We start from the raw sequence: 27,355 nt of genomic DNA, 5'->3' as shown, positions 1-27,355 counted from the left end.
CTCTCTTGCAAGAGCTTACATTGGGGAGAAAACCCTAAACAGTCTTTTGGGTAGCAGCACAAAGCTTTACTCATTCTAGAAGAACCAGTACTGTCCTTTTAAGCGGGATTTGTGTCATGGTGTAGATGTAGAGATACAGACTTCCTTACAGGATTTAGGAAGTGCATGGGGGCAAGTAAGGCCACAAGTTGTAAGAAATCTCTGATAAAAGGTCTGTGACAAATGCTGTTACTTTTTTTTTTTTTTTTACCATGTGCTTTTTAGTTGTCTTTTTGCCAGTAACTCAGCAAAATATAAGCTATATTATTGTCAAGGCCATAATCTCTCTACACCTTCAAAATAGCTGATATCCTCAGCATGCTCCCTTGGAGCCAGAGATGCTTCCGAGAGACCAGTTTTTCAGCTAAGCTTTGGCTTTAGCTGTTTACCTCTGGGCTTTGCAGTGTGATATCTCTTAATAAATATAATTGTATTGGAGCGTATCGTGGATCAGCATAAGACTGCAATTAATGTTACCAGTCAAGGGATTTCATGACTCTGAATGTGTGAACCCCATTACACTGGGCAGCAATGAGTATCTGATGGGCTTTCCTCCCCCCATAGCATTGTAACAACTGCAGTCATTCCCATTAGGATCATCTCAATATATTGGGTCTGTTTTGGGGGTTTGGGGTGGTTTTTTCCCTGTGAACTTCAGTAGGCAGTGTGGTTTGGGTTAGCAGCAACACAGGCATTGCATTGTAATGGGTGTTCTGGTGTAGTTCATGGATGTGACTAACCCTGCTATTCAGTCATGAAAAAAGCCTTGCTCTGGTCTAATTATGCTACATGATGTTAAAAAGATACTCTTCAGCTGTTATCAAATGCATGAAAGCCCGATTCACGATAATTATTGGAAGAAAACAATCAGTGTCTGATTAGTTAGGAACTGGCATGGTGAGGAAGGGAAAGAAATGTACTTGGGCATTTATTATAGTTATATTTTTGTTGTGGAAGTGAGTAACAAGGAAGAGGTTCAGGCCTATTTTCTACTTACTTGCATAGAAGATGGAAATCCTTTTCAAGGAGTTTTGTGTGAACCCTTTTCATAATGAGTGTATTTCAGAATACCAGTGGGGAGGCAAAAAACATTGGGTAGTTGTGTTCCTATTTGGGACTGAATTCCATTTAAAGGAGACCCTGGAGTACATGATAATACCTGGCACCTTAATGTAATTGCAGTTCTGCGGATATACTGGCTCTCCTTTATGATCTCTAAAGGGTCTTCCTGGATTCATTGCTCTCATGACTTTATTCACATTCTGTTTCCTGGGTTTGATTATGGGAACAGAGGAATATAGTCCTACAGATGTTTGGCCTTATCTGCCAGCAGATCAAGAACCACCGGCCCATCAGCATGTCTGAGCACCCAGGTATTGGCTTATTGCCTCCAAAATGGGGTCTGGAGAAAGGAACATTGGGGTTTGAGATGCCAGCTTCAGACTGTTATGGCTAGCCAGGCAAGCTCTAGTTTATACAGCTTTTTGGTTGATTTTTTCCAAGGTTAAAAAGACTGTATGAATTACTTCTAAGTGGACAGAAGCTTCAGGGTTTTTGCATTTTACTGGTAGGTACGTTCCCCAGCCTTTCCCAAGTTGCTTAGTGGTAGCTGTGTGGTCTCGAAGAAACAACTGGTTCTGCAAAAGCACTTTTTCTGCTGATTCTGTATTCAGATATGGTGCAGGTGGTCTGAGGTGTGCTCTGGGTGTGATAGATGTGATCTCTTAGTACAGTCAGAAAAGTTACTCGAGACTTGAAGTGACAAGAAAGTGCAGAGGTCTCCTAGCTGGAAAGCAAGATTTCTCTTTGATCTGAAACGTGCTTTAAACAAGCAGATATAAGGCTATGGAAAAGGGAGGGGGAAGAAACCCCACTAAATTTCAAAATGTAGTGTTCTTACTGATTGAAGACTTATTATCTTCAGGCCTTTTTCTTTACAGACAGCTTTCAAAAGCTGTAGAATTTAGGGGGGTTTGCTCAAAACCTTGGTACTTCATGCAGTAGTGTTTTAGCTATGACTCATCATGTACTGCATATTTCCAAAATCAGTATTTACCTGTAATGCTCTTAATTCAAACCTGATGGATTGGGGGGGGTGGGGGTGGGGGGGGGGGGGGTGTAGGGGGAAAAAAATCTTTCACATTTGTTTTTAATTTGTTCCAAGATAATTGGATTCCTAAGATCACAGGCTATGGAGAAAAAAAGCTACCCAACAGCTGAGTCTACCTTTAACAAAAGCCAGAACTTAGACCTGAGTTAAACATTAAACTGACTGGTTTCAGGCACAAAGAACTGCTTATGGTGATAATGCCCAAATCATGTTGTTGGCTTGATTTTTTAAACTAAAATAATGAAGCTGCCTCCACTGATTTTCATACTGTGTGAAATCACTGAGAAGTTTTAAAAGCCCATAGAGGTATATATAATAAGGCAGTATCTGTATGGTTGTAGTGCGTCAAATATTTCATATCACATAATTTTGTATTTTTTTATTAGGCGACTGTTCAGGTAATTTTCATGTGAATATTCAAACATGTGACTTTGTAACCCGTGTGCTGAAAATACCTGAGGAACACTCAAAATTCACGTGGAGAGATAAGCATATATGAATGGAGTTTCTCAGCAGTGTTTTCCTAGTTCTTTTATTATTGTTTTCCGAATTATTTGCTTGGTTTTGAACATTTGAAAACACTATGTGCTTTGAAACATTTTTCATGTGTCTAGAAATAGCAACTATTGTACACTTATATTTTTTTCACTTGTTTGTATGGAAAAGGAAAAGAAACATTAGGAATCGTATTTGTGTAATACATTACAAAGACTTGCAACAAACAGGTTTTGAAAACATCCTGGAAAGTTTCCATAATTAGTTTAATATATGCCATAAAAATGAGCAGTTACAATGAAGAGGTACTACAATAAGCCTGGATAATACTGCATCCATAAGAACGCTTCAGAGCTCGTAAATATATAGCCCAGTCAGTTTAAAAAAATATATTTTGCATGTTAAGCATATTGCAAAATAATGTGATAAAGTTTTTAAGAGAAACAGATTTATTATATTTGTGTTTTGCTGCAAAAAGCTTTCTTAATCAACTGGTTGAATGAAATAATATTCCACACCCTTAAATACCCCAGAAACAAATTATTTTCTCTATATGGGTATGCACTATTGATGCATTTAATGGAATATTTTACAATGAGCATAAAAGCTCTGTTTGCAGTTCTGATACCAAACACAGACATGGACTTCAGCACACAAAAGTAGGGGTTACAAGAATGATTTGTCCACAGAGGGAATTTCTTTATGTGTTATTGGAGACAGTGAATCAGACAATCAGGTATTTGGGGGTGTTTCCAGCTGTCTCCTTTACCAGGAGGATTTGTTGAGGGAGTTAGGGATTTCTTTGATGCAGTTCTGTTTATTTACAGGGTATGAATATAAGATCTTGTGTCCTGGATGCAGCAAGAACTAGCGCACTAGGAAACAGCTCCGAAACAGCAGTTTTGCAATGCCAGCCATGTATTCTCACGCTGTTATTTGACTTAAAAATCAATGCTTAACTAGCTCTCAAGGTCTTGCTGATGCTGTCATTTCAGGCTCTGCCAGGAGGGGTCTGCTCTGCCTGTTCTCTGTTCCTGTGTTGTCTTAAGTCTAGGGCTGGTCCAAGCATTGGTTTGATAGCATGATGGTCTCATCGTGGAAATGATCCAGGCTGGAAGTGATGCATCGAAGTACAATCTTTTATTTGCTGAGAGTCCTTATGTGATAAATTAGGACGTTCATCACAGCCCTCCCATTAAAAGAAACTTAGTTATTGTGTTTGATAAATCGCTTCTCAGCTAAATTGCAGTATCGGTGTAGGGGTGTGTGGACCCTTGTGCTTGTGAAGTAAGTACTTTTCAACCTGTTTTCTGATAATGGCTTTGCTTGTAGATAAACAAGGTAGGAACATGTGGCAGAAAAATAGGTGAGGTCAATTCTAGCTTCTTCAAGTCGTTGGATCTTTAAAAATATCTTCCTGTTATGGAAAATGTTTTCTTGTAAAAGTACTTAAGGAACACAATGTCTGGTTTGTGCAAGGTGTGGGGTTTTTTTTCCCCTTCTCTTTTTTCTGTCGGCTAGGGAAATCACTCATGTACTCAGCGTTTATTTCATTGAGATGTTTTTCATTGAGATGTTTTTCAGCTCTTTTTTTTTTTCATGGAGGTGTTCCAGTGTGTTTTTCTGTTCAAGTTCGTGACGCTGTTAGTGTAGGAAATGCACATCCCGCTGGTCTAGAGATGGAAGTTAGAGGATAAATGATGGAAAATAGGGGCATATGTTTCGGATTTTGAGTGATTTGTTCATTGCTGCTACCAGTAGTGTTTTATAGGTTAAAATAAAATCACAAATGAAGACTTTATAACCAAAATAACTCTAGTGAAAATGTCTGTTCCTCATTTTTATCATATTAACATTGACTCAGCAAGTGCAAGAGGAGCGTGAAATTACAATCCTTGTATTATTTCCAGGTTCCTCCATCCCGTGGGGCACATACTTGCCTCTCAGACTTGGCAGTTGGCTTTTGACTTCCATGAAGGAGAAGGACATAAGCCTTGCATTTTCAATATGATGCTGAAGATGCTTCTGAAATCAGTAGCCCTGTCTGTGCTTGGTGATATTAGTCAGTAATTTAAAGGATCTGTGTTGATATACAATGATATAGGAGGTTGCAAAGCTCAGGAACTGGATGGTGGAGGGGGAATGGCTCTGAACCCATGTTATCTTTCAACAGTGTTTTACTAGCAGACAGAATCAGTGGCCATTATTTACATCTGCTTTCTTAAGGCTGGGGATAGGAAGCTTCATAGCCCAGTGATCAGAGCCCTGTGGGCTAGGGCCCCTCTCCTTGTCCTCTTGTCTTTCTAACTGTCTGTAGGTGTGCAGGAAAACCGTGGTTCCTGGGCAGTGCACAGGGAGAGCTTTCCCTGGGCTTCTGGGGACTGTAGAGTTGCACAGACATTTCTCTCCAGGTCAGTGATTCAGCCACTTGTGAGAGGCAATCATCACCAACATAGCGCTATAATTTAAAAAAAACCCAAAACCCAAACCCAGTACATGGTGGTTTGTAAGGGATGGTGAAGACTTGGCATGGGTCATGGTCTAGGAAGCACATTGAATCTACTGCTTACTGATCAGCTGAATTGGGATGAATGTATTTCTAATATGCTGGACACTCTTGAGAGTAGGGGTGAACCTTAGTATTTGTCTGGGTCTTTAAAAGATAAAATCCTGATATTTAGTTGCTTTTACTTTATTTCTTTGGAATATAATTAGATCATATAAAAAAGTCTCCCCTTAAATTTCTTCCTATACAAAAAACAAGAAGTGTTATTTAATTCATAAGCAGAAATTCCTAATCGGGTATTTTTCCTTCTTTTTGGTAACCTAGCATGAAAAGATTTTACAAGTTTTCTGGTGATCTTGGATAAATTGTGCTAGCATGTGGTGAGCAGTGCTTAATGCAAATTAAAGAGAGATTTTGACTGGTTTGTTTGCTTAGTTTTCAGATAATACATTTTAAAATAAATCCCAACAGTTAAAAGTTTTCATGAGAGATTAAAATCAAGTTAATAGGCCTCTGTAGTCTGTGAGATGGATTTATTACAATGGGGAGATTTTTAAGACCTTTAATGGCTTGTTGGGTAATATAACAAAAGAGTTTCCTGAAAATGAAATTGCTGTATGGCTAGTATCTACCAGAAGTGGTTCTTTGAAAAGAATCTTTCAGATTTCTCAATACCAGATACAGAGAAGGAATGTCAAAGGGAAAAAAAGAACCTTAGATGGAAACTGAAATCACTTCTACACACTTGTTACTGATGTAGAACATTCAGTTGACCACCTGATGGTCCATTTAAGCTGTAACATGTTCAGGAGTTTACTGTCATCTTCTGCGAGCTTTGATATCAAATTTCTTAACAGGAAAAGCCATAGTATAGGAAGCTGAATACTTGATCTGCACAATGCCCTGAATTTTAATGTTGTTGACTTGTTTCAAAGAGCAAAAAGCTGTGATCTTAAATCAGCCTCTCAGATACTGAGAGAAACAAAGAACACTCATTTTTAAAGTTGGTGTTATGACGAATAATTTATTTTTGTTTATCTTTCTCCTAACAGATTTATACGGATTGGGCTAATCACTATCTAGCAAAATCTGGTCACAAGAGATTGATAAAGGATCTACAGCAAGATGTGACTGATGGAGTCTTACTAGCTGAAATAATCCAGGTTGTAGGTGAGTGACTTTGTGTTTTCCTGCGAGGTGTCTACCAACTCTCTCAGAAATTCCCTGCCTTTATCTTCTAGATAAACACCGGGGGGGGGGGGGGGGGTGGAATCCATCAAACTACATGGAATTATGTAGATAATTTTCCTTCAGAGACTTTGCTAATTAATTTGATAAAGCCTTGTCTTAAAGCATAGTGGAAAAATATTTGATGTTGCTGATAAGATCTCCTGACACAGCAACATCACTCCACAGAGCTGAATGCTAAAAAAGAAACCGATGAGGGATTTTTTTTCCACAAGGATGTTATTAGGCTTCACTATCTCTGTTTGTGATACCTTTTGGGGATTGGTCTGAGTATAATTCACAGTGATACTGGGCTGATGTGTTGAACCTCCTGCTTCCAGTTGGATTTGGGAAGTCGTAGGATCACAGAATGGTTTGGGCTGGAAGGGACCTTAAAGATCATCTAGTTCCAACCCCCTGCCATGGGCAGGGACACCTTCCACTAGAGCAGGTTGCTCAAAGCCCCGTCCAACCTGGCCTTGAACCCTTCCAGGAAGAGGGCAGCCACAACCTGTTCCAGTGTCTCACCGCTGTCACAGTAAAGAATTTCTTCCTTATATCTGCCTCTTTCAGTTTAAAACCATTACCCTTGTCCTATCACTACTCTCCCTGATGAAAAGTCCCTCTCCATCTTTCCTGTAGTCCTCTTTAAGACCTGGAAGGCTGCTATAATGTCTCCTTGGAGCATTCTCTTCTCCAGGCTGAACAACCCCAACTCTCTCAGCCTGTCCTCATCAGGGACATGCCCCAGCCGCTTGATCATCTTCATGGCCTCCTCTGCACCTGCTCGAGCAGGTCCGTGTCCTTCTGATGATGGGGGCCACAGAGCTGGACACAGCACTGCAGGGAGGTCTCCCAAGAGCGGAGCAGAGGGGGAGAATCCCCTCCCTCAGCCTGCTGGCCACACTGCTCTGGATGCAGCCCAGGACATGGTTGGCTTTCTGGGATGCGAGCGCACATTGCTGGCTCACAGTCAGTTTTCCATCTGCCAGTACCCCAAGTCCCTCTTCACAGGGCTGCTCTCAATCCATTCCTCACCCAGCCTGTATTTGTGCTTGGGATTGCCCCAATCCACATGCAGGACCTTGCACTTGGCCTTGTTGAACTCCACGAGGTTTGCACGTCCCACCTCTCCAGCCTGTCCAGGTCCCTCTGTATGGCACACCCCTTCCCTCCAGCCTGTCGACCGCACCACACAGCTTGGTGTAGTTGGCAAACTTGCTGAGGGTGCACTCAGTCCCACTGTCCGTGTCACCAACAAAGGTGTTAAACAGCGCCAGTCCCAACACCGACTCTGAGGAACGTCACTCGTCACTGCTCTCCACTTGGACATTGAGCCGTTGACCGCAACTCTTTGAGTGCGATCACCCAGCCAATTCCTTATCCACCGAGTGGTCCATCTGTCAAATCCATGTCTCTCTAATTCAGAGAAAAGGGTGTCATGTGGGACAGTGTCCCATGCTTTGCAAAAATCCAGGTAGATCATGTTAGTTGCGCTTCCCTTTTCTACCAGTGCTGTAACTCCGTCGTAGAAGGCCCCCAGATTTATAGGTATGATTTGCCGTTAGCGAAGCCATGTTGGCTGTCACCAATCACCTCTATATTTTCCATATGCCCTAGTATAGTTTCCATATATGCAGCTAGGAAGGGAGAAGGGGTATAATGTTTATGTGGCAGAAAAAACAAATCTTTCTTGATGAGTTTTCAAATAAAGAAGATCATTTATCATTAGGACAAGTCTCAAATATAGGCTCAGTTCTACAGAGCCTTTCATTCCCTCAGTTTGCACTAATATTTATAGATAATGAAGGTTTTAAACAGTTCTCCATTGGCCCCATGTAAAGGTACAGATTGTCCCTCTCCCTTGGGCCTGGATCCTTCATTAGTTCCTTCAGAGGCTCATCCATCTGGTACTTGGGATGCCACAAAACACACGCATGGGCCAGTGGAGATTGATGGAATCAGAATGCCTGCTAATGGGAATTAGGACAACTATTGTTAGAAGCAAACTGACAGATTTGAGATGCAAATTAAGAAGACAGCAGTGAAGTAACAAGACATCAGTGCATGCATATTTATATGTGTTTAGATGCTGTAAACGAGCTAGTTCCTTGATTTAAGGTACTAATCTGCAAGCCCTGTTCTGGGATGAAATTGCGAGGCATCGTTCCAATGACTCTGCTAGAGCTGCACTGGAATACATCAAAAAAGATTTTGTCTCTGTTGTAGAAGCAACATTTTATCTCAGTAGCATTCTACAGATCTGCCATGCAGCTGCAGATGTATAAAAACAGGTCGTGAATGGGTTGTGTGCTGTCAGGTATTCACAGTGAACACCACTTCATCCTATATCTGTTTCCTTTAATAGGTAAAATTTTTGGAAACCCAGGAGCAGTTAGCTGTTGACTCCTTTTGTGCATACCTAGCTACCCTGCGTTAACACTGTTGTAGAAAATTTCTGTGTGAGAATACCACCATGTAAATGTGAACCTGGTTGTACCAAACATTTACATGTAGTTGTTTGAGTATTGACTTGTGAAAACTCTCATGGAATTCAAGTTTTTCCCTCTAAAATACACAGAAATAATATTGCTTATTGTATTTTGTTTTGATTCATCTTTGCATTTTTTTTAGCTATTCTTAGAGCTGCCTTTTGGCTAATATTTAAGATTAGGTCTGCAAGCTTTCAAAAATTAAAGTACAAGGCGAAAGATTTCATTTTCAAAGAATGTTTTCCATGTGAAAGAAAGTCCATATTGAAACATTCTCAGTTTAATCCTCCGATTTAACAGTGAAGAAAAAGTCATTTGTATCTGCTGTGTATGGCCTTAGGCACACTGCATCTCATTGTCACAAAGATGGTGATAACTTTCACACCTAGAAGCAGCTTTAACTGTAGCCTGCAAAATAGAAGCTTTTTTTCCTAACAAACAAGACTGCATACTAAGAAAGCTTCTACATGCAGTGCAGGAGAGGTTTTTCTTTTTTATGTTATGGTGTGCTATGTGTAAAAGCGTCCATGAAGATTTCCTCCTTTCCTCCTCCTGTGCCTGAAATATCTGGAGATTATCCAAAGTCATCAAAATTGATTGAGGTTTAATTATTAGTGATACAATTTTTCTTGTGTTCACCATCTGAGATTTGCATCGCAGATGTTGAATCTTGAAATGCTACTTAATATCCAAAGCTGGAAAAAGAATGAATGTAATTTTTATTTTTTTTTTAAATGAAGACTCCATAAGAGTTAATGATGATACAGACAGTGATTGCAATGCTTTCTGCTTCCCTTTAAGTGAAATAGCTGCATATTTAGGAAAATAAAATTTTAAAATTAGTAATAATTAGGCAGTTCTTTCAATTTAGCATCCAAACAAGGAGGAAATCTAAGAAGATGTGAAACTAAACATTGCTGCATTTGACTTCAGGGGAGATAATCTTAAGACTTCAAAACTGCTAATGATAATATAGAAGCATTATATGATGACAGTTTTTTCTATTTGCAAGCCAGTTAAAATACATTCATAGTATTCTGGTTTATTTCAGTTAAAAATTTAAGAGTCTGTAAAAGAATTCATAAGTAATATGTGTTAGTAATGCCATATAAACATAGTGGCTGTATTTAAATTCATGAATGAAGATGTACTGGGTCTGTGCATGCTCTGAAATTGGTAGCATATCAAATTGCCAGTTAGTTCTCTGTGAGAACCTTAAATTTTCAAGACTTAAAATCAATGCTAAAATTAAACTTCAACTCAGTCCAATAGGACTTTTCCTACTGATGCCTAGGATGTTTTGTGGAATGTTTTAATTGATTGGATACAACCAAAGTCAGATCAGATATAAAAGCTGTGGCTTTATAAATAGGGATGCAGACATTGCGTTAATGTTAAACACTTATTCAGGTCAATAAAAGTAGTTTCAATAAGTAAAATATGGACATCAGTGTTGTGCTGGGCAATGGGTACACCATTATAGGAGGTGGTGGGCACATGGTTTAGTGTAGGTGCTTTGGGTATGCGAAGATAGCATATCTTACAGGTATATCTAAATATTCTGGGTAACTTGTGTTCTGATTGAAATTAATTGCATTAATTTAAACAGAATAGATCTTTAATTTTAAGTCATTTGCGATTACTCCAGGTAACTATTCCAGTGCAAATTCATACCGTGACTTATGTCAGTACAGCTTTTGTCTGCTGTCATGAAAATTGTAACGTTAAATTGGCAGGTGTAGATCACAGGTTTGTATTTCAAACCAGAGTCTTCGGATCAAGCCTAGCAGTACTCTCTAGTGATAACTCCTATTATATTTTGGGTGGGACATTACACAAAAGTTCATTTTACTAATATATGAATGGCTGTTCAGTTTAAAGCTGCAGATGACAATTCCTGTGCAAATGTAGGGAATTACATTGAACAATATTCATTCATACATTCAAGATAAGTAATCTGATGTCCAAGGGTATGCCTAAAATACTGAATAATGCAGAAGAGCTGCTAAGGTTGTGACAGAAGGCTTAATTCGTTATTATGAACTACATGGACTTATTTTTGTCCATATAATTGTATGATTTTTTTGTCCGTATAAATGTATAATTAATTATATGGAGCCAATTTTGCTCTGTATAATGCTTGTTGAAACACTTTTGATTTGTTCTGATTATGAGTTTTCACACACTTGTTGGAATGTCATTTGCTGAAGTTTTTTTTTCACCAGGAGTGCATACCTTTACCTATGCAAATGGACACTGACAGCTGGCTGGCCAATAGATTTAAAGTATTCTTTACAACTTTTCACTTTAGAGGTTCCTTTTCACTTGTGTTTTCATATAATTTTGGCTTGCAGTTTCATAATATGCCTCCTGTTGAACTACTTAAACCCGAATATTCTTTTAGGTACCATTTTCCAAGCTTTGATTCAGAACCAGCTAGTGAAAGCACATCACTCCTTGCTACTTTCATTATAGAGAGCACAGCGGGTTTCTACTGTCTACTTTAGTACATCCCTCAATCTGTGCATAAATGGGAAAAGTTTGCAAACACTTACAAGTGTTTGAACCAAATTCGCTGTATTCACATGGAAGGAAAAAGGGTGATGGGAGGAAGTTCAGCATACTTGCAGTCAGTTTGGGAAAAATCCCCTGTATTTCACATTTCTGTGGCTGTGAATTTACATCTTGTTGAAGGCTGAAATAGAATTTAAAGCCTTTATGATTGCCTGTGACATCCAGTTTATGCTAAATGATGTAGTGTTTCTACATGGCAAATAGAAACAGTAGCTGTGAGAGTTGCCTATTTATCTCAGCCAGAAAGCTGTGCTTTTCAGCTGTGAAATTGGACACGTTTCCAAGGTCCCCTGTAACATCACACTGCCTGTGAGCACCCACGTTTTGATCTCATTTGTGGCTTTTTCTTTCTAATCATCCCCCATGAGAAAGGCAAATTAGCTGGTACCTGCTACAAGTGCTGTTCCTTGGAGCTAGGTGGAAGGGTCAAAGATAGGGTCCAGCGGAGCATCAAAACAGTTGCATGGTGAATTAGGCAGATTCCTGCAAAGTGCCAAATATGCCTGTGGGCCACTTTGATGCATTTCCCCAGCCTAGGTTGAGTCTCCGAGGCCTTGTCCTGCTGGGTTCAGTAGAGAGGTGTGAGTTAAAGTTTGGCCAGCTTGCCCCCCCGCCCCCCCCCCCCCCAGCTTTTTTGGTGGCTCATGATTACACCTGCTTTTTGTAACACTTGCACCAGCCAGGAGGTGATAAGAATTGCATTAATCTAGAGAAAGGAGTAACCCAAGAGCCGTGTGTGAGTTGGGAGTGGGTTAGAAGGAAAAAAGGTAGAGAAGAAACCTGCCCAGGGAAAGGTGATTGCTCAGGGTAAGCAGAAATATAGCACCTGATGGGCCAGGTAAATTGGAGCAGAAACTCCAGTTCTTGTTGCTCTTCTGATTTCCAGCATTTCGAGTCATCTACATCCTAAATCACCTGTGGCAGAGAATGCCAACAGCATAAAAGGAAGTGGTGAGTTATTGGGAACTAATGAGGAATCACCAAGTGGTGGACAAAAAACTGTAGGTTCACAAGTGGGGGGGAAAGTTGCCTTGGTTTACATAGCTTTTGAGAGGAAGTAAAAGCAACTGTTTAAAAACAAACAAAGGAAAAGTAGAGCACAAGAAATTGCAGGAAACTGATAGTAATGAAATAAAGCTATAAAGAAGTTGATCAGAAGAGTACAAGGATAGCTGATAATATCTTGGAGACTTATGGAAAGGTAAGAGGACAAAAGGAATTATGTCTAGTTGAAAATGGTAATACTATTAACTACAGTGTAAAAAAGGAAAGGGATAAAGAAGTAACATCTCAAATAGTTGGTGTGTTGGATGTAAATTTCTCTTGACAGAAGAATTTCAGGTGGCTTACATCTTGGTTTGCCATTATTTTTCCCATGTTACAGAACAGTCTATTTGTTAATTTTTAGGGTTTGTGGGGTTAAGGTTCAGTGTGCAGCTCTAGAACCAAGCTTGTACTCCGAGCCTGTAGCAATACCCACAAAGTGTAGAAGCATTGAGTAAATAATTTAGCTCTACATTTGCATACTAAAAAAACCTCAGAAACCATCAAAAGCTATATTGCAGCAGAATCTTGGAGAGGAGTTGCTAACAGTTTAGGCAGTTTCAAGTAGGCAAGTCTAGGTAGTTTGTGTACAAGAGCTTAAAAAGGGCCAGGTAATAAGCTTTATGGTTTACTAACATAGGTTTTAAATGCATCGTGTAACGTTTTAGAAGTTGTGGAGGACTAGGGGAAAAACTCTTCTTTTTTTAAAGGAAAATAAACAGATGAAAGATTGTTTCTGTGTGATGAAATCTGAGATCACACCTCTAGAAGGAAATGTATCTTTCTGTGTAGAGGCTGATAGACCACTCTGGGGAACAATACAGTGGATTTAGCTGCAGTCTCTTTCATATCAGCATCGATTCTTAAATGTGTTACTGTGGCATAAAGGTGTACTGGGACACCTTGATGTGTAAAAAGGGGAATACTAGACAAGAGCGAAGTTATGTTGCTTCTTTGTTTGCCACTGTTATGACTGCTATAGGACTATCGTGCCAAATTTGATATTCCTAACTGAAGAACAACATGAAGGGAGATGGGAGTTCTGACTGATGTCCTAAGAATGTGGGACTGGTAGAAAATACAGCTTTTAATATATGAATCGATGGGAGGCAAATCTGTTTGATGCATCAAATGGGATGTGAACACTCACCTTTATTACAGTGAAAAAAATGTGGGAAACTGAATTTTGATTATAGCTGATTCTTCAGTCTAGTACAAAAAATATTTTTTTGTGGGTCCAGTACTGAAAGATGAAACTGAGCAAACTAAGATTCTAAGGCAAACACATAACCACCTCAACAACTTAATTATTTCACTTGGGACTTTAAAGATTGAAACTGTATTTTTTTTCTGCAAGTAGTAATGTGTGTAAGCTGTGGACAAGAAGCTTGAAAAGTAGACCTGTGATTTCTGCTTTAAAAACCCCCCCAAAACCAGTTATTCATCATAAATTTCCCATCTAGATTTAAAACCTATATTTGCTCTACAAGCAAATGAATTGACATGCAAACATCTATACGTGTGCGGTGTTCTCTTTTCCACCCAGCAGTGATTCAGTTTCCAGAGTTTAAATGTTTTTTTGTAGTTTAAAGGAGTCACCCGACTTGTACAAGATGTTGTCAGACCAGTTGTTTTCTGCCCCCAGCTGTCTCTAGAGGCATGACCCACTAGGAAACTCCAGCTGCTTTTTTTTTGATGGGTCTCAGTGTTTCACACATTCGCTTTGACTGGACAACTACAATCTGAAGCCCCTTTATTTAGCTACCAGCAAGTGCTCTGGAAATAATTGGAATAAACGTCCTTGGTACAGTTTTTTGCTTTATTTCCTCTTCTTTGCTTTTCAGCAAATGAAAAGATTGAAGACATCAATGGCTGCCCAAAAAATAGGTCTCAAATGGTAAGTAGGTCTGTTTTTTGTGTATACGTGGTTGAGAATTGACTGAGTATGTGTGACTTTGCTGTCTGAGACTTTTAATAAAAAATTTTAATTAGTTTTTTATAGTAGTGAGAACAAATATATAAAGAACATTAATATTACAGTTCTTGCCCCATTGTACTCCACAGTAGTTCAATTAGGCCTTTTATCACATACTTGAAATCAATATTATTCTTACATTGGTATTTCATATTTCTGAAATATCACATAGTTAAACAGGAATGTATAAAAATAAAATATTGTTCCTCTATATAGATAGTAGTATTGGAAAAGCAGAATTAGATACTTATGTTAAAGTTGGATTAAGAGTTCCCATATCATTTGAAGAGAAACAAAGTAAATGAGCAAAACACAGTAAATGAAAAAATTTCTAATTGCTGACTTCAGGATGTTTTATGTATGCAACTTGTTTTTGACTGACTAGTTTTAATTTCTAATAGAAGTTTGCTTGTATATAATATTTAAAACCGAAGAACCAAAAAAAAGTGCAGTAAAATTAAAAGCTTATAGTACCTCAGGAGTATGTCTGCTGTGAGGCTTGCTGAAGCTAAAATTATAGGCAGAACTTTACTAAGAATGCACATTATAAGAAACTGATTTTTAAAATGCATCCTAGGAGAGGAGTGTTTAACATTTATGATACTTTAAAGGTTATTTCCTTCTGTATCTTGAAAAAACTCGTTTACAATATAAACTCTAAAATCTTCCCTTTGCATTGCAAATGCTCACATTGGGATACGGGAATATCTGTTCTGTGTGTGAAGCTGTTTTAATGTTTTTCATTTTTATGACTGTTCCCGACTGCCCCTACCTCCACGATTGCAACTTCAGCAAAACCACTCACGTAGTTAGATGAAAGATTAAAGATTTGATGAGAGCTTGCCATCTTAACTCAGAAACCACACTGTGTTCTGCTATTCTTTTTTGGCTTTTTGTTGTTTCTTGGAAGTTAGCAATCTTGCTTAAACCCACGGAGCAAGCGCTCCCTAAAAAGAAAGCCATCTAAAAGATTTATCATTGCTACTTTTTACTGCTTTGAAGAGGCTGGTTGCTATTCTTGCTGTAGCCACAGCAGCTGTCTAGAATATAAATAATTGAGGAAATTTTGACAATTACTATAATGTTCCACAAGTGTATCATAAGAACTGAATTTCATTCAGGACTGGAGTCTATAACAAATTTCAGGACACTGTAGCTAAACGTCCCTTTGAGTCATTATTCTCAGCGAAGGAACAGCGTTGTAGTGTTGGATAGTCGGATGCACACTGTCAGTTACTTATAGAAGTCAGATCTGGTTATAACCAGAGGCATGCAGAGGGCATGTGCTGGGTCAGGAGTTGTGAAGAGTGCTGGAAAGAAGTGTTTGCTCTGTGCTGCCACCTCTGAAGCTGTGATTTTATTCCAGTTGCTCGTTCAGGAGAGTGGAGTGAGTGGGACTGTATCCCCCGCTCATGAGACCTGCATCAGTCGCAGCTAAGTGTCCCCAGTGGTTTTCCCTCACATGAGAAAAATGAGGATTATTCTTATGGCTTGCTTTTATTAAGTGTGTGTGCTTACAAAGCTCTTCATCATCTTACAATAAAGATACTAAGACAAGAACATGAGCATCTTCATAGAGGTGGTGTTTACACAGTTGCTTGCAGTGTTTAAGAAGACAGCCCTTTTTGCAGGTCTCTTGTATTCTAGGGAAAATGCCTGTGTTACAGTGTTTGTTTAGATACAGCAGTCTTAATCCTTTGCATTTCAATGTGCTTTTCTCTTAATATAGCTTACAGAGTGTGGGAACTGCTGTTTGTGTCTGGTACTTCTGGTTCAGAGAGGTGGCAGAGGCAAGGCTATCCAGACGGTTCAAACACTCAACCACATCATGTCTAGTCTTATTTTTTCAAATGAATCTTTCAGTTGCCCATATCTATACTGTAGTGTCTGTGAGGTGGGCACCACAAATGGGTAGATTTTCTTTTTTTTAAAAAAAAGCACTGTAAATGAAGATTTAATGTTGCTCATTAAATAGAAATACAACAGAGCTTAGAGGGAAGCCTTCTACCATCATCTTTCCCGCAACGGGCAGTTATTAGGATGCCATGAGCAGAGACACGTGTGAGCTGAACTGTGAAGAGCCAGCTCACATCCAGCCAGATGTATCAGCTTAGAAAGCTGGAGCAAATCTGTGTCTTCCAAGCTCATTAAAGGGGGTGTGAAAGCAAGTATATTTGCTTCCATGTGGCACAGTCCCTAAGCCAGTAAAGCCCGCCAAACCTTAGCGAGCTCAACACAGAGCCAGATCAGGTCTCTTTGCATTGTTCCCATTGCTATAGTGTTGGAGAGCATTGTACAAATTTGCCCAAATTGAGCATTAGAGACAGCTTGGGTCTGTCAGGCTCAAAGCCAGTGCTAATAAGCCTTGTCAATTTAAGTTTAGTACTACAGAACCATTTGGGACCACCAGTGATTATCAACGTAGGCCCAGAGCCAGAAATGACATGACAAGGACCCCCACTGGCTCCATGAAAAATCACTTAGGTGAGAACCTATCCCCCCTTGTCATCTTGTCCGGGTTTCTCTGCTGTGGGGAACATCGCTGTTTTCCTTTGCTCCAGATAAGAGTTGGCTGCCTTTTATATAATATGTTATAGAGTATTCTATATCTTGTCCTCTGCATACGACCTGTTTCAGGGTTTTTTTCCCAAACCTCTGCATTTTTGTACTGTAGATGTTCCTCTAAACAAAAGCCTGTAATTGTAGTGATTAGTTCCAGCTGACATGCAGAAAATCCTGTGGTTAATAGAGGATGTAGTTGTATGGAGCACAGCCTCTGAGACCAAGAAGATTTGGAGGCTGTCACCACAACTACGTTTGGGTTTTTAGAATGAAGCCCCAGAGAATATTGGCATAGCCCTTGATAACTGGGCAAAGGAGGGTAAAACAAGACCTCAGTTTCCTCTACCTGCTTCTGAAAAGAAGACTGAGGTCAGTAAACCTGAGTAGGGCTGTCTCTGCTAATATTGTTTGGTTATAGAAAAACAGAGATTTTTTTTTTTCTTTTTTTCTTTCTTTCAATTTGCCTCTTGTTTTGGGGATGATATTAGAGGTCAATATTTGGCATCCTGAAGAATCTGGATGATATAGGAGGTACTGCTTCGTACCTGCCCTTCTAGGTAGTGTAAATTACTGTTATTGATGTGGTACCTTTGCAAGTGCTGAATGATACCTATTGTAAAAGTGTTTATGTCACTTGTATTTGTAAAATGATAAACAAAAAATTGAGTACTTAAGTGACTTGTTATATGCTATATGTTATATATCAAGTCTTGCTGTAATGGCAGGCTGTAGAAATCTTGCTCTGTAAGGGGCTGTGTTCTGTCTGTGAGGAAATATGTTGCGTAAAATGCTCACAGGTTTTGAAAGAAGTTTCACATCAGTGTGTTAGCACAGTGTGATAGCTGAGCATTTTATTATCTTGTACGTTAATACATCCTTTTTGCATAGCATGGCAAGGAGGGAGAGAGAGGGAGGTGGTTGTGTTACCTGTTACATGGAAGTGATAAATCACAGCAGATGAGAGAATGGTAAAGATTAGATGATACAAGAAAAAAGCAAAGAACAAGACGTTTGAAAAATTAGAGCATTGAAATGGAGAGCAAGGTGAAGGAACGAGAAGATCCCTGTCAGCTAGACTAGAAGTGCCTGGGGAGAGAGACAAGTAAAGAAAGTTCATTTTGAAAATGTGGACTTGAAGGCAAAGAGAGGAGATACTTGCAAGTGAAGGGATATGTTAGCAGACACAAGCGACAGTTGAAACACAACTGAAGATGGGACTGGAAGAAGGGATAAAAGAAGTAGCAGCAATGTGTCTTATAGGAGAGGTAGAGGGGTTTTGCCACCTTGAATGTGAAGGTAAGAAATACTGAATGTGGCATAGGAAAGAGATAAGACACATCTCTTCTCTATTTTTTTAAAAAATATATATAGATACTAATGTATTTTTTCCAACGTTCAAAATAAAAAAATCACAGATTATGATATTCTAGAAGGGACTAGAATGTTAGGTGTGAAACTCTGAGAAGTGATAGCATGTTGCCCTTGTAACTGAAGCCTGAAGGAGTGGAGCAGTAGCAAAGCTGTCAGTGCTGAAGGGAAGAGGATGGCGGAATCTGTAGGTGGATACACCAGACTCTTTCATCTTTCTGTGCCAAGCCTGGGGAAGTTGTGGGACACCCAAGACAAGAATTTGGAGCAACAGAAAGGCATGTAGGCTGAACCAACACCTATATATAGAGGAGGAAATAACTGTGGTTCTCATGTGGGCTTGTGGTTGGTTTTTATTATTTTTAAGGATGATCACTTTCTGTGTATAAGTATTTGTGTTATCAAATAACAGAAGGGAGTTTGTTTTTTGTGTGCGTGTTGACCAGAAGTTTTTCAAGAACCATCTCTTTCTGATGCAGATATCAAGATGTACTAGTGAAATAATACGGCTCAGTCTTTCTGCTAGTGTCTTGGAAACATAAAGAATCTTGTACTGCAGTATGGGCCAGAGCCTGCATTTCTTGCCAAACACTTTGAAAGTCGAGACGAAGGCTGTGTTTTCAGTATGATGACTTAATTTGCAAGGAAACCTTGCTCCAGTGATGGCAATTTGACTATTACTATAATATTTGACTGATTTCTTATATTCTGAAAATGAGATGTTCTGCAATATGTGTGACACCCAAAGTCAAAAAACAGTTTGTATGAAAGTTCTCCAGCCTGTAGGGACCCTGATTTTGAAGTGAGCAGTGCTGGGAGTTTGAATTCAGCTGTTAGAGCCATGTGTCCACTTCCGTCCTCAGTGTGACCCTTGTCAGCTCCGCCCCTGCTCTATGAATATTTTTTAATTGGTGAAAAGAGCATGAGATGTTGAAATCTTCGTTACTGTTTGTGTGTATGGCACATGCTATACATACTTCTGTGTTCTTCTTCTCAACACTTCAATGAATTGAAGTAATAAATCTAAATGCTGGTGTGATATGGCCCATACTTAAAGGGTATTGCTGGATACACATTAATGAGTTGATTAGCAGGAATAATAAGAGCTGAAACCATCTGAATTACCCAAGCAGTTAACTATGTGTGTGCAATATCCACTAAATAGGTGAGCTGATGTGTTTTGTACAAATAATTAAAAATGGCTGCTGTATGGGGACGGGGGGGGGGGGAAGTTTAAATATATGTAGTAGCTTGTATTTTTTTCATGGAAGGTAATTCTGTCTTTGCTTTGCAAGAGGAGGCGTCCACTTCAACCTGCTCCTCTAAACATTTTGAGCATTTTTGTAGAGCTGGTGTTGTCTAAACATTGCCCTAGCTAGGTGCAATAAATCTGCAAAGCTCTTGCTCCAGCCCGCTCCGGGTTGGTGGGACTGAAGTCTGGTCCATCAGCCACCCGTTCGCCAAGCCGAGGAGGGCTCTGCTGCCTGGGCATGTGCTGCTAATTCAGGGGAGCTGGTCCACCGGAAAGATCAAAAGCATCACAAGCATGTTTTTCCTCTGCAAATTCCCAGTGTAGGATTTTTGGAAACATAAGCCAGTGGTTAAATATAGCCATACATTTTCAAGTAATCCTGCTCCAAGGTTGTTTTGAGCAATGTAGTAAAGGGAACTTTTCTGTCTTGTGGTAAGCATTCCCCCTGCTTTGCTTGGGGAATTTGTATCGTACTGTCAGTATATGTTTAGAATTTTAATCAGTTTTAGTGTTACTATAGTAACAAATGGGTATCTTTTGGCCCTAACCTGTGGTGTGTTTCCTCACAGCTGAAGGTTAGCTGGAGGGGAAGATGTTTCCCAGAGCCATGCCAGACTGGCCAGTGGCAGACACCAGCTTAGCTCCAACTGCCTGTGGAGGCACTTGGCCAGATACTGAGTTTAGGAATGTTTAAAGCATTTTCTCTAAGCTTCCCGGGTTTCTGTTGATCATGTATGAACCCATGTTGTCATGTAGGCAAGAACAATTTACTCAAGAGGTGATCTGCCAGGTTCCTTGTACTTAGGTGTCCTTCTTTCTCACTTTATAATGATTGTTGCTCCTAGATAAGATTCATTTTATTGTATTTTTTTCCAGAGATCCAGACTGCTGTTACACTATTATGCTTACTATTTGTGTATTGTTATCAGTGAGACAGGCGTGGCTGGATCATAGGTTTCTGTGTTGCAGAGCTTGCAGTCTAAATAAAACCACAAGCCGCCCTCTCACCCCACCATCGTCCTACATGGAAAATAACATGATAAATAGAGCTAGACTGGATTGGGAAAGGCTGATATATACATCTCCCTGCCATAATGCATGATAACATGTCACTAAACAGATATTTGTTTAATTTCTGGAGGGAAAGGCTTCCAAAATTCTTCCATGTGCAGAGATGGAGATAAGGCAGTGTGTGTGTGCTGTTCTGTCCATTGGGTGTGTGGTACCTTTGGAGACATTGCTGATGAGTCTGTCATCCCCATAAGGGATCATCTCGGTGGTCCTCAATGGTGTGCTCTTTGCCCTATAGAGTGATGCAAGAATTTAGACATCATCTGTCTCTGAAACAGCATGAGATTCGATAAAGAGCAAAAGAGAACTGATTTTAAAAGTAATTTTTATGGGAAAACTGGAAGATGTGAGCTTAATTATAAAGACAGAATTGGATTCTATTTGGTCATTTATTTCACTGTTAAGGAATTAAGAGGAATTAACACTGTTTAAATACCTATGGTTCTATACCTTTGTGGACTAAATACATGGTTCTACCCGCCTTGTGGATTAAGTAGACGAAACAGCAAATGCATTAAGGGGCCAGGGTCATTCCACTTAGGTATGTGGAGATCTCTATAAAATTTCACTTAAGTATTTACACCTGCACCAAAGTCTAGAAAAAGAATTCTTTTTTGCCATGCCTAATATTTATGTAAAATTAGCTTCTTGCTATGTTTTGCATAAATGGTGAAAAATGGGAAATCATGGATGACAGTCTTTAACCTCCCACACCTGCATGTTAGGGCATATGCAGTGTATGAAACTCCATTCTTGGTGAAGCCATATGGGGTGTAGCAGATTGTATTAACTTCACCGAGATTCTGTTGGTGTTGAATTTGGTACCATGAGCAAAAATTGTGCTCAAGACTAAATTTTGTGTGGAGTCTCAGGGGTAAATTATGTTTTTATTCAGGGTTAATGTTGTCTGAGCCTTTTCTAACTAAGGAAAAAAGGTTATGTTGATTTGAGGACAGATGGCAGTAAAAATTCAATTATTCTCCTTTCTGGGAAATTCATTCTTTTTCTGAACCCTGGCTATGAAGAAAACTTCTTAGTCTTTCAAAACGGCAGCAAAATCACAGTAACCCGAGTTTAAAGCTTAGATTGATAACAAAAGGTATCTGCTTCTGTTTACATAGTTTAATTCTGGTTTCTGACTTGTGTGTTGTTGCTTTGCTTTCTCAACAGAAACCTCACTGTCCGCTCCACTGTTTAAAAACAGTAGAGTGAAACTATAAACTAAACAAGAATATGACAAATTTCTCTGTCACGTTTGTGATGTAAGAATTAAAGCTGTTTGTATGGAAATTTCTTCTCGTGCCTAGGTCTTAGTTTCTTTTCATAGGATATGTAGTACTAAGCTCTTCACTGTTGAATATTTGAAACAGATCATAGCTTTTACAAAGGATAAAGACTGTCCAGAGAAATAAACTTTTTTGTCTACTTGTCATAAACCTTTGATTTCCAGCCATTGCTTATACACTGTAACTGTGTCATAGTGGCTATTTTAATTAATCACTCTGTGGAGGTAATACATATCCAGAAAGTTTTATTCTTTTGGTTTTATGTAGGATTATTTTTATCTATCTGAACAGTACTGCTATGCTTGCCCTAAGCCATTATGCAGGGGAATTTCAGTAGGAGATGTTATCCAGGATCCAGGTGCAAGGAAGGAGGGGGCACATATGTCTTGGTGCCCCTCCAGCCACTAGAATAAATCTGTTGGGAACAGGTGAAGCTGTGACCCTCAGGCCCCGAGACATAAGTATGCACGTCAGCCAAGAGGGAGAGGGTACGCTGCGCCTGGGAAGCGGCTGCAGCGGGAGCTCCCTTCCCGTGGATCTTTTTTAGAAATGAACAACTGTCAGTGACTATATTGCAAGAGGTCCTTGTGTGACACACCATAGGTGACGGTTACTACTTGTATACTGGTGTGTATTTGAATAAATGAAACCAGATCACTAGCTGGTGTACTGTCATCTCACTTGCAATAATTGAGAATCTGTCGTTTATTTGCATTACTTAAAATAAATTTTTGATTGTTAGGTGGTTTTATTTTTATAATCAATCATTTAATAAAGTGCGGCAGTATTAATATGAAACTTTTGCTGAGCTAAAAGCTGTTTGTGGTAAAACATTCTGTGTAGTTCTTTCTACATGCGTTTTGTTAAATCCTGGATTCCTGCTGCAAATTCCAATTCAGGATGTACAAAGCTTTCAACACTTGAACTAGTATGTCAGGAAATACAGCAGTGTACAAGAGCCAGTGGTTTTAGCGTCAGTCCTTCCTTTTAAGTGTTTATGCTCTTTAAAAATATTGTTTTATGTAGAATTCAAGGATGTCACTAGATATTGATCATATTTTATATTTAATCCCAGCTGCACAGCACTAAAAGTATAACTTCTAGTCTGGAAGCCCTAGATAGAAAAGGGTCTTCTGCAAGCAACCAGGGAAGGTGGAAATAAAGCATTCATGGGACTTGCTACCCTCATCATTATGTATTTACTGAGTACAGCCACGGTTTCTCCCCATCTGTTCCTGTCTTCATTTATACATATAATGACAGTAATATACAGTTAGTGTTGGTATGTGTTAAGATCTAGTCACGTGTCTATTGAGATCAGTGAAGAGGTTTCATCTATATCCTAAATTAACGATTCTCCAGAGGCAGGATACTCTGTTGATATTTGTTTTGCAAAGTTGAAATTGTCGCTTAATAAATTGTAATCTAGGATGTCTCAAGATTTCAAATTATCCGTTACACACAAATTATCTGTTTCAACTTTTCAAAAATATTTAAGGCCGGATCCTGAAAAGCTGATCCAAAAATAATATTTCTAGGGATATTTTTCAAAGAGATTACACTTTTACTTTTTTTTTTCTCCAGAGGAAAGTTTCGGTTTTTAATAAATAAACCTGAAAAAACCCCAAAAAGCTGGATTTCAAAATAAACTAGGAAAATTTCTACAACCCTTCCATCTGCCTCTCTCAGACTAGCTTAGCTTTGGCAAGCCCTGTGAGTTGTGCAGGATTGCCTGAAACCATTCACAATACAAGAATGCCCTTTGGATATGCTCTTTGATGTGATTAGAAATCTTGGCCATGATGAATCGGAGCTTTCTCTGTGGTGCTTACTGCCCCTGTTTCTATTTATATTAGGCATGTTGTGAGTGAATATTGAATATTAACAGCATATTGTAAAGTAGAGAAATGTTATTTGTTCCATTATTTCCAGAGAAAGCTAAGGTTTAACCCAGGGGCACAGAGGAGGGGATGCAAGAGATGAGGCTGAGGCTAGTCCTCCAGCCTTAGGTTAGTGCCCAAACTGTCCTTTTCTTTAAAAACCCAAAATAGTGCAGTTGTAATGGAGGGGGTCAACTCTTCACATACATGTGAAAACAATGTACCCATGATAATAGATTTTTGTTTTGGTGGCTAGATCTGTTAAAGCCTGGCTCCAGAATATGGATTAGCTTAATTTGTCCTAATGTTACATCTGTTATTTCATTTCCAAGATAACCACTAACTTCCGTTAAAATCTTGAAACGTAATTTTGAGACGCATTTTTATCCAAATAGCCAGGAATAGCATATGCATACTTTGAGCAATATATTATTTTCTTTTAAAAAAGATATGTTTTGTTTGGGATAACTCCTAATGAAGATGTATTTTAAACAAAGCAATAATAGTATTTATATCCTTCTGTGAAAAACGGAATTTGCAATTTTGCCTTGGTATTTCTTATGTATAATTATGTTTAGGAAATAGTGCAAATGAGACATTATTTGAGGGGAGAACCCTCCTCCCCCCAAAATTCCTTCAGGATTTTAAGGATTGTCAATGTAATGGCTTAAGATTTTAAGGGTATTCCTAAACTTTATGATATAAAAACATTGAGCGTAAAAGCTTGATCTGAAAATACAAGGAATATATTTTGCCCTAAGAAACAGCTTGCTGAAAACAGCTTATGTTAGGCTCTTCCCTTGTTTTCTACATTGTATGTGAAGTCTGCTGGAATATTGCACAAGGCTTTGTGTAACTTGAAAAAATTTCACATGAAATCAATCTTCTTTTCCCTCCTTTGAAAATGAGTATACCGGCCATAACATGGAGCCTCACATTAAATGGAAAGCACTGGTTTCAATATAAGTTGGTGGGTTTTCTGGATAGTCTCATAAAAACACCACATCTATCACTGTAAAAGTTGGGCTCAGAGGTCTTGCATCATAACATGAGAAACTTCCCATGGTTTCTAAGTGAAGGAACCTACAGTAAGTTTAATTCTGATTTTTGTTTGAGAACATCTGTATCTGTCACAAGGGCAGCACTAGTTATAATTTACTGTATTTGATTTGACTGAATTGGATGGGTAGCTTTGGCTGTAGACAGTTTCCATATTCATAGATCATAGAATAATAGGATCATAGAATGGTTTGAAGTGGAAGGTACCTTAAAGATCATCTAGTTCCCACCTCCCTTCCACTAGACCAGGTTGCTCAAAGCCCCGTCCAACCTGGCATTGAACCTTTCCAGGGAGGGGGCAGCCACAGCTTCTCTGGGCAACCTGTGCCAGGGCCTCATCACCCTCACAGGGAAGAATTTCTTCCTTATATCTAATTTAAATCAATCCTCTTTCAGTTTAAACCATTACCCGTAGCCCTATCCCTGCAGTCCCTGATCAAGAGTCCCTCCCCATCTTTCCTGTAGCCCCTTTAAGTACTGGGAGGCTGCTCTAAGGTCTCCCTGGAGCCTTCTCTTCTCCAGGCTGAGAAACTCCAACTGTCTCAGCCTGTCCTCATAAAGGAGGTGCTCCAGCCCCTCGATCATCTTTGTGGCCTCCTGGACTGGATCAAGCAGGTCCATGCCCTTCTTATGTTAGTGGCCCCAGAGCTGGACACAGCACTGCAGGTGAGGTTGCAGGAGAGAGGAGTAGAGGGGGAGAATCTCCTCCCTCAACCTGCTGGCCACACTTCTCTTGATGCAGCCGAGGACACAGTTGGCTTTCTGGGCTGTGAGTGCACATTGTTAGCTCATAGTCAGTTTTTGCATCCACTAATACCCCCAGGTCCTCCACGGGGCTGCTCTCAATCCACTCCTTGCCCAGCCTGTATTTGTGCTTGGGATTGCCTCGACCCATGTGCAGCACCTTGTACTTGGCCTTGTTGAACTCCATAAGGTTCACATGGGCCCACCTCTCCAGCCTGTCCAGGTCCCTCTGGATGGCACATCCCTTCCCTCCAGCCTGTCGACTGCTCTGCACAGCTCAGTGTCATTGGCAAACTTGCTGAGGGTGCACTCGGTCCCACTGTCTGTGTCACCAACAAAGATGTTAAATGGCACTGGTCCCATTACCAGCCCCTGAGGAACGTCACTCGTCACTGCTCTGCACTTGGACATTGAGCCATTGACCGCAACTCTTTGAGTGCGACCATCCAGATAATTCCTTATCCACTGAGTGGTCCATCCATCAAATCCATGTCTCTCCAATTTAGAGACAAGGATGTTCTGTGGGACAGTGTCAGAAGCTTTGCACAAATCCAGGTAGATGACGTTAGTTGCTCTTCCCTTATCCACCAGTACTGTAACCCTGTCATAGAAGGCCTCCAGATTTGTCAGGCATGATTCGCCTTCAGTGAAACCATGTTGGCTGTCATCAGTCACCTCCTTATTTTTCATGTGTCCTCATATAGTTTCTGGGAGGACCTGGTCCATGATCTTGCCAGGCACAGAAGTGAGATTGACTGGCATGTAGTTCCCTGGGTCTTCCTTTTTTCCCCTTTTAAAAGGGGGGGTTAGGTTTCCCCTTTTCCCATCAGTGGGACCTTCACTGGATTGCCACTACTTCTCAAATGCAGTGGATAGTGGCTTAGTCACTTCATCTGCCAGTTCCCTCGGGAACCACGGGTGCATCTCATCAGGTCCCATGGACTTGTGCATGTTCAGGTTCCTTTGATGGTCTCGAATGTGATCTTCTCCTTCAGTAGGCTGTTCTTCATTCTCCCAGTTTCCTCCTTTGCCTTCTGCATCTTGGGTGTTGTGGCTGGAGCCCTTGACGGTGAAGAATGAGACAAAAAAGTCATTGAGTACTTCAGCCGTCTCCATATCCCGGATTAGCAGGTGTCTCTTTCCCTTCTGGAGAGAGTCTTTGTCTATTATAGTCAACGTTCAATGTATATCGGTGCCCATGTATGGGTTTCCATTTACAGGCTACAGGCTGAGGTTATTTGTTTGTTTTTTTTTTTTTTTTCTTCTAGTCTGTCCTATTTTGCTCATACAGGCCAGGGCATGTTTCCTAGTTCCTTTTCTTTCTAGCACTGACAAGAACAGAAATTGAAATTGCTATTACGTGACAAGTGCAAAAACTTGTGTGGGTCTGGTGGCTGGTGTTGTTGGAAATGCATGTTTACTGTAAGGTACATTTGAGAATAGAGGGAAATCTGAGTGATGTACCTGGGAAAGTAATTGTGGAATGACAATGCAATAAATGTATTTTCTCACACATGTAGAAACTCAATGAAGCTGTTAAATTTGTGTGTACTTGAGTTTCATATGTGTAGAAGCTAGGAAGGAATGAGGAACGTGCAGGTCTGGTGGGAATGAAAGCAGTGATGTTCAATGATGTTCTTTACTTAGAAATCGCTAAATACACCACTAGCT

At 39.8% G+C, this 27,355-nt stretch overlaps 1 protein-coding gene across 5 annotated transcripts in view; it reads left to right on the top strand.

The window, feature by feature from the left end:
- Nucleotides 1-27,355, top strand: part of NAV2 (neuron navigator 2) — a 423,681-nt gene that overhangs the window by 246,867 nt on the left and 149,459 nt on the right. For all 5 annotated transcript variants that reach the window (XM_074884466.1, XM_074884468.1, XM_074884465.1 and 2 more), the window contains exons 2-3: nt 6,203-6,320; nt 14,332-14,384. In XM_074884466.1, the coding sequence (XP_074740567.1) occupies nt 6,203-6,320; nt 14,332-14,384 (171 nt within the window). The remainder of the gene's footprint in view (nt 1-6,202; nt 6,321-14,331; nt 14,385-27,355) is intronic.

Source organism: Strix uralensis, chromosome 15 (genome assembly GCF_047716275.1).
Source record: "Strix uralensis isolate ZFMK-TIS-50842 chromosome 15, bStrUra1, whole genome shotgun sequence".
NCBI lineage: Eukaryota > Metazoa > Chordata > Aves > Strigiformes > Strigidae > Strix > Strix uralensis.
This window is presented reverse-complemented; position numbering and strand designations above follow the sequence as displayed.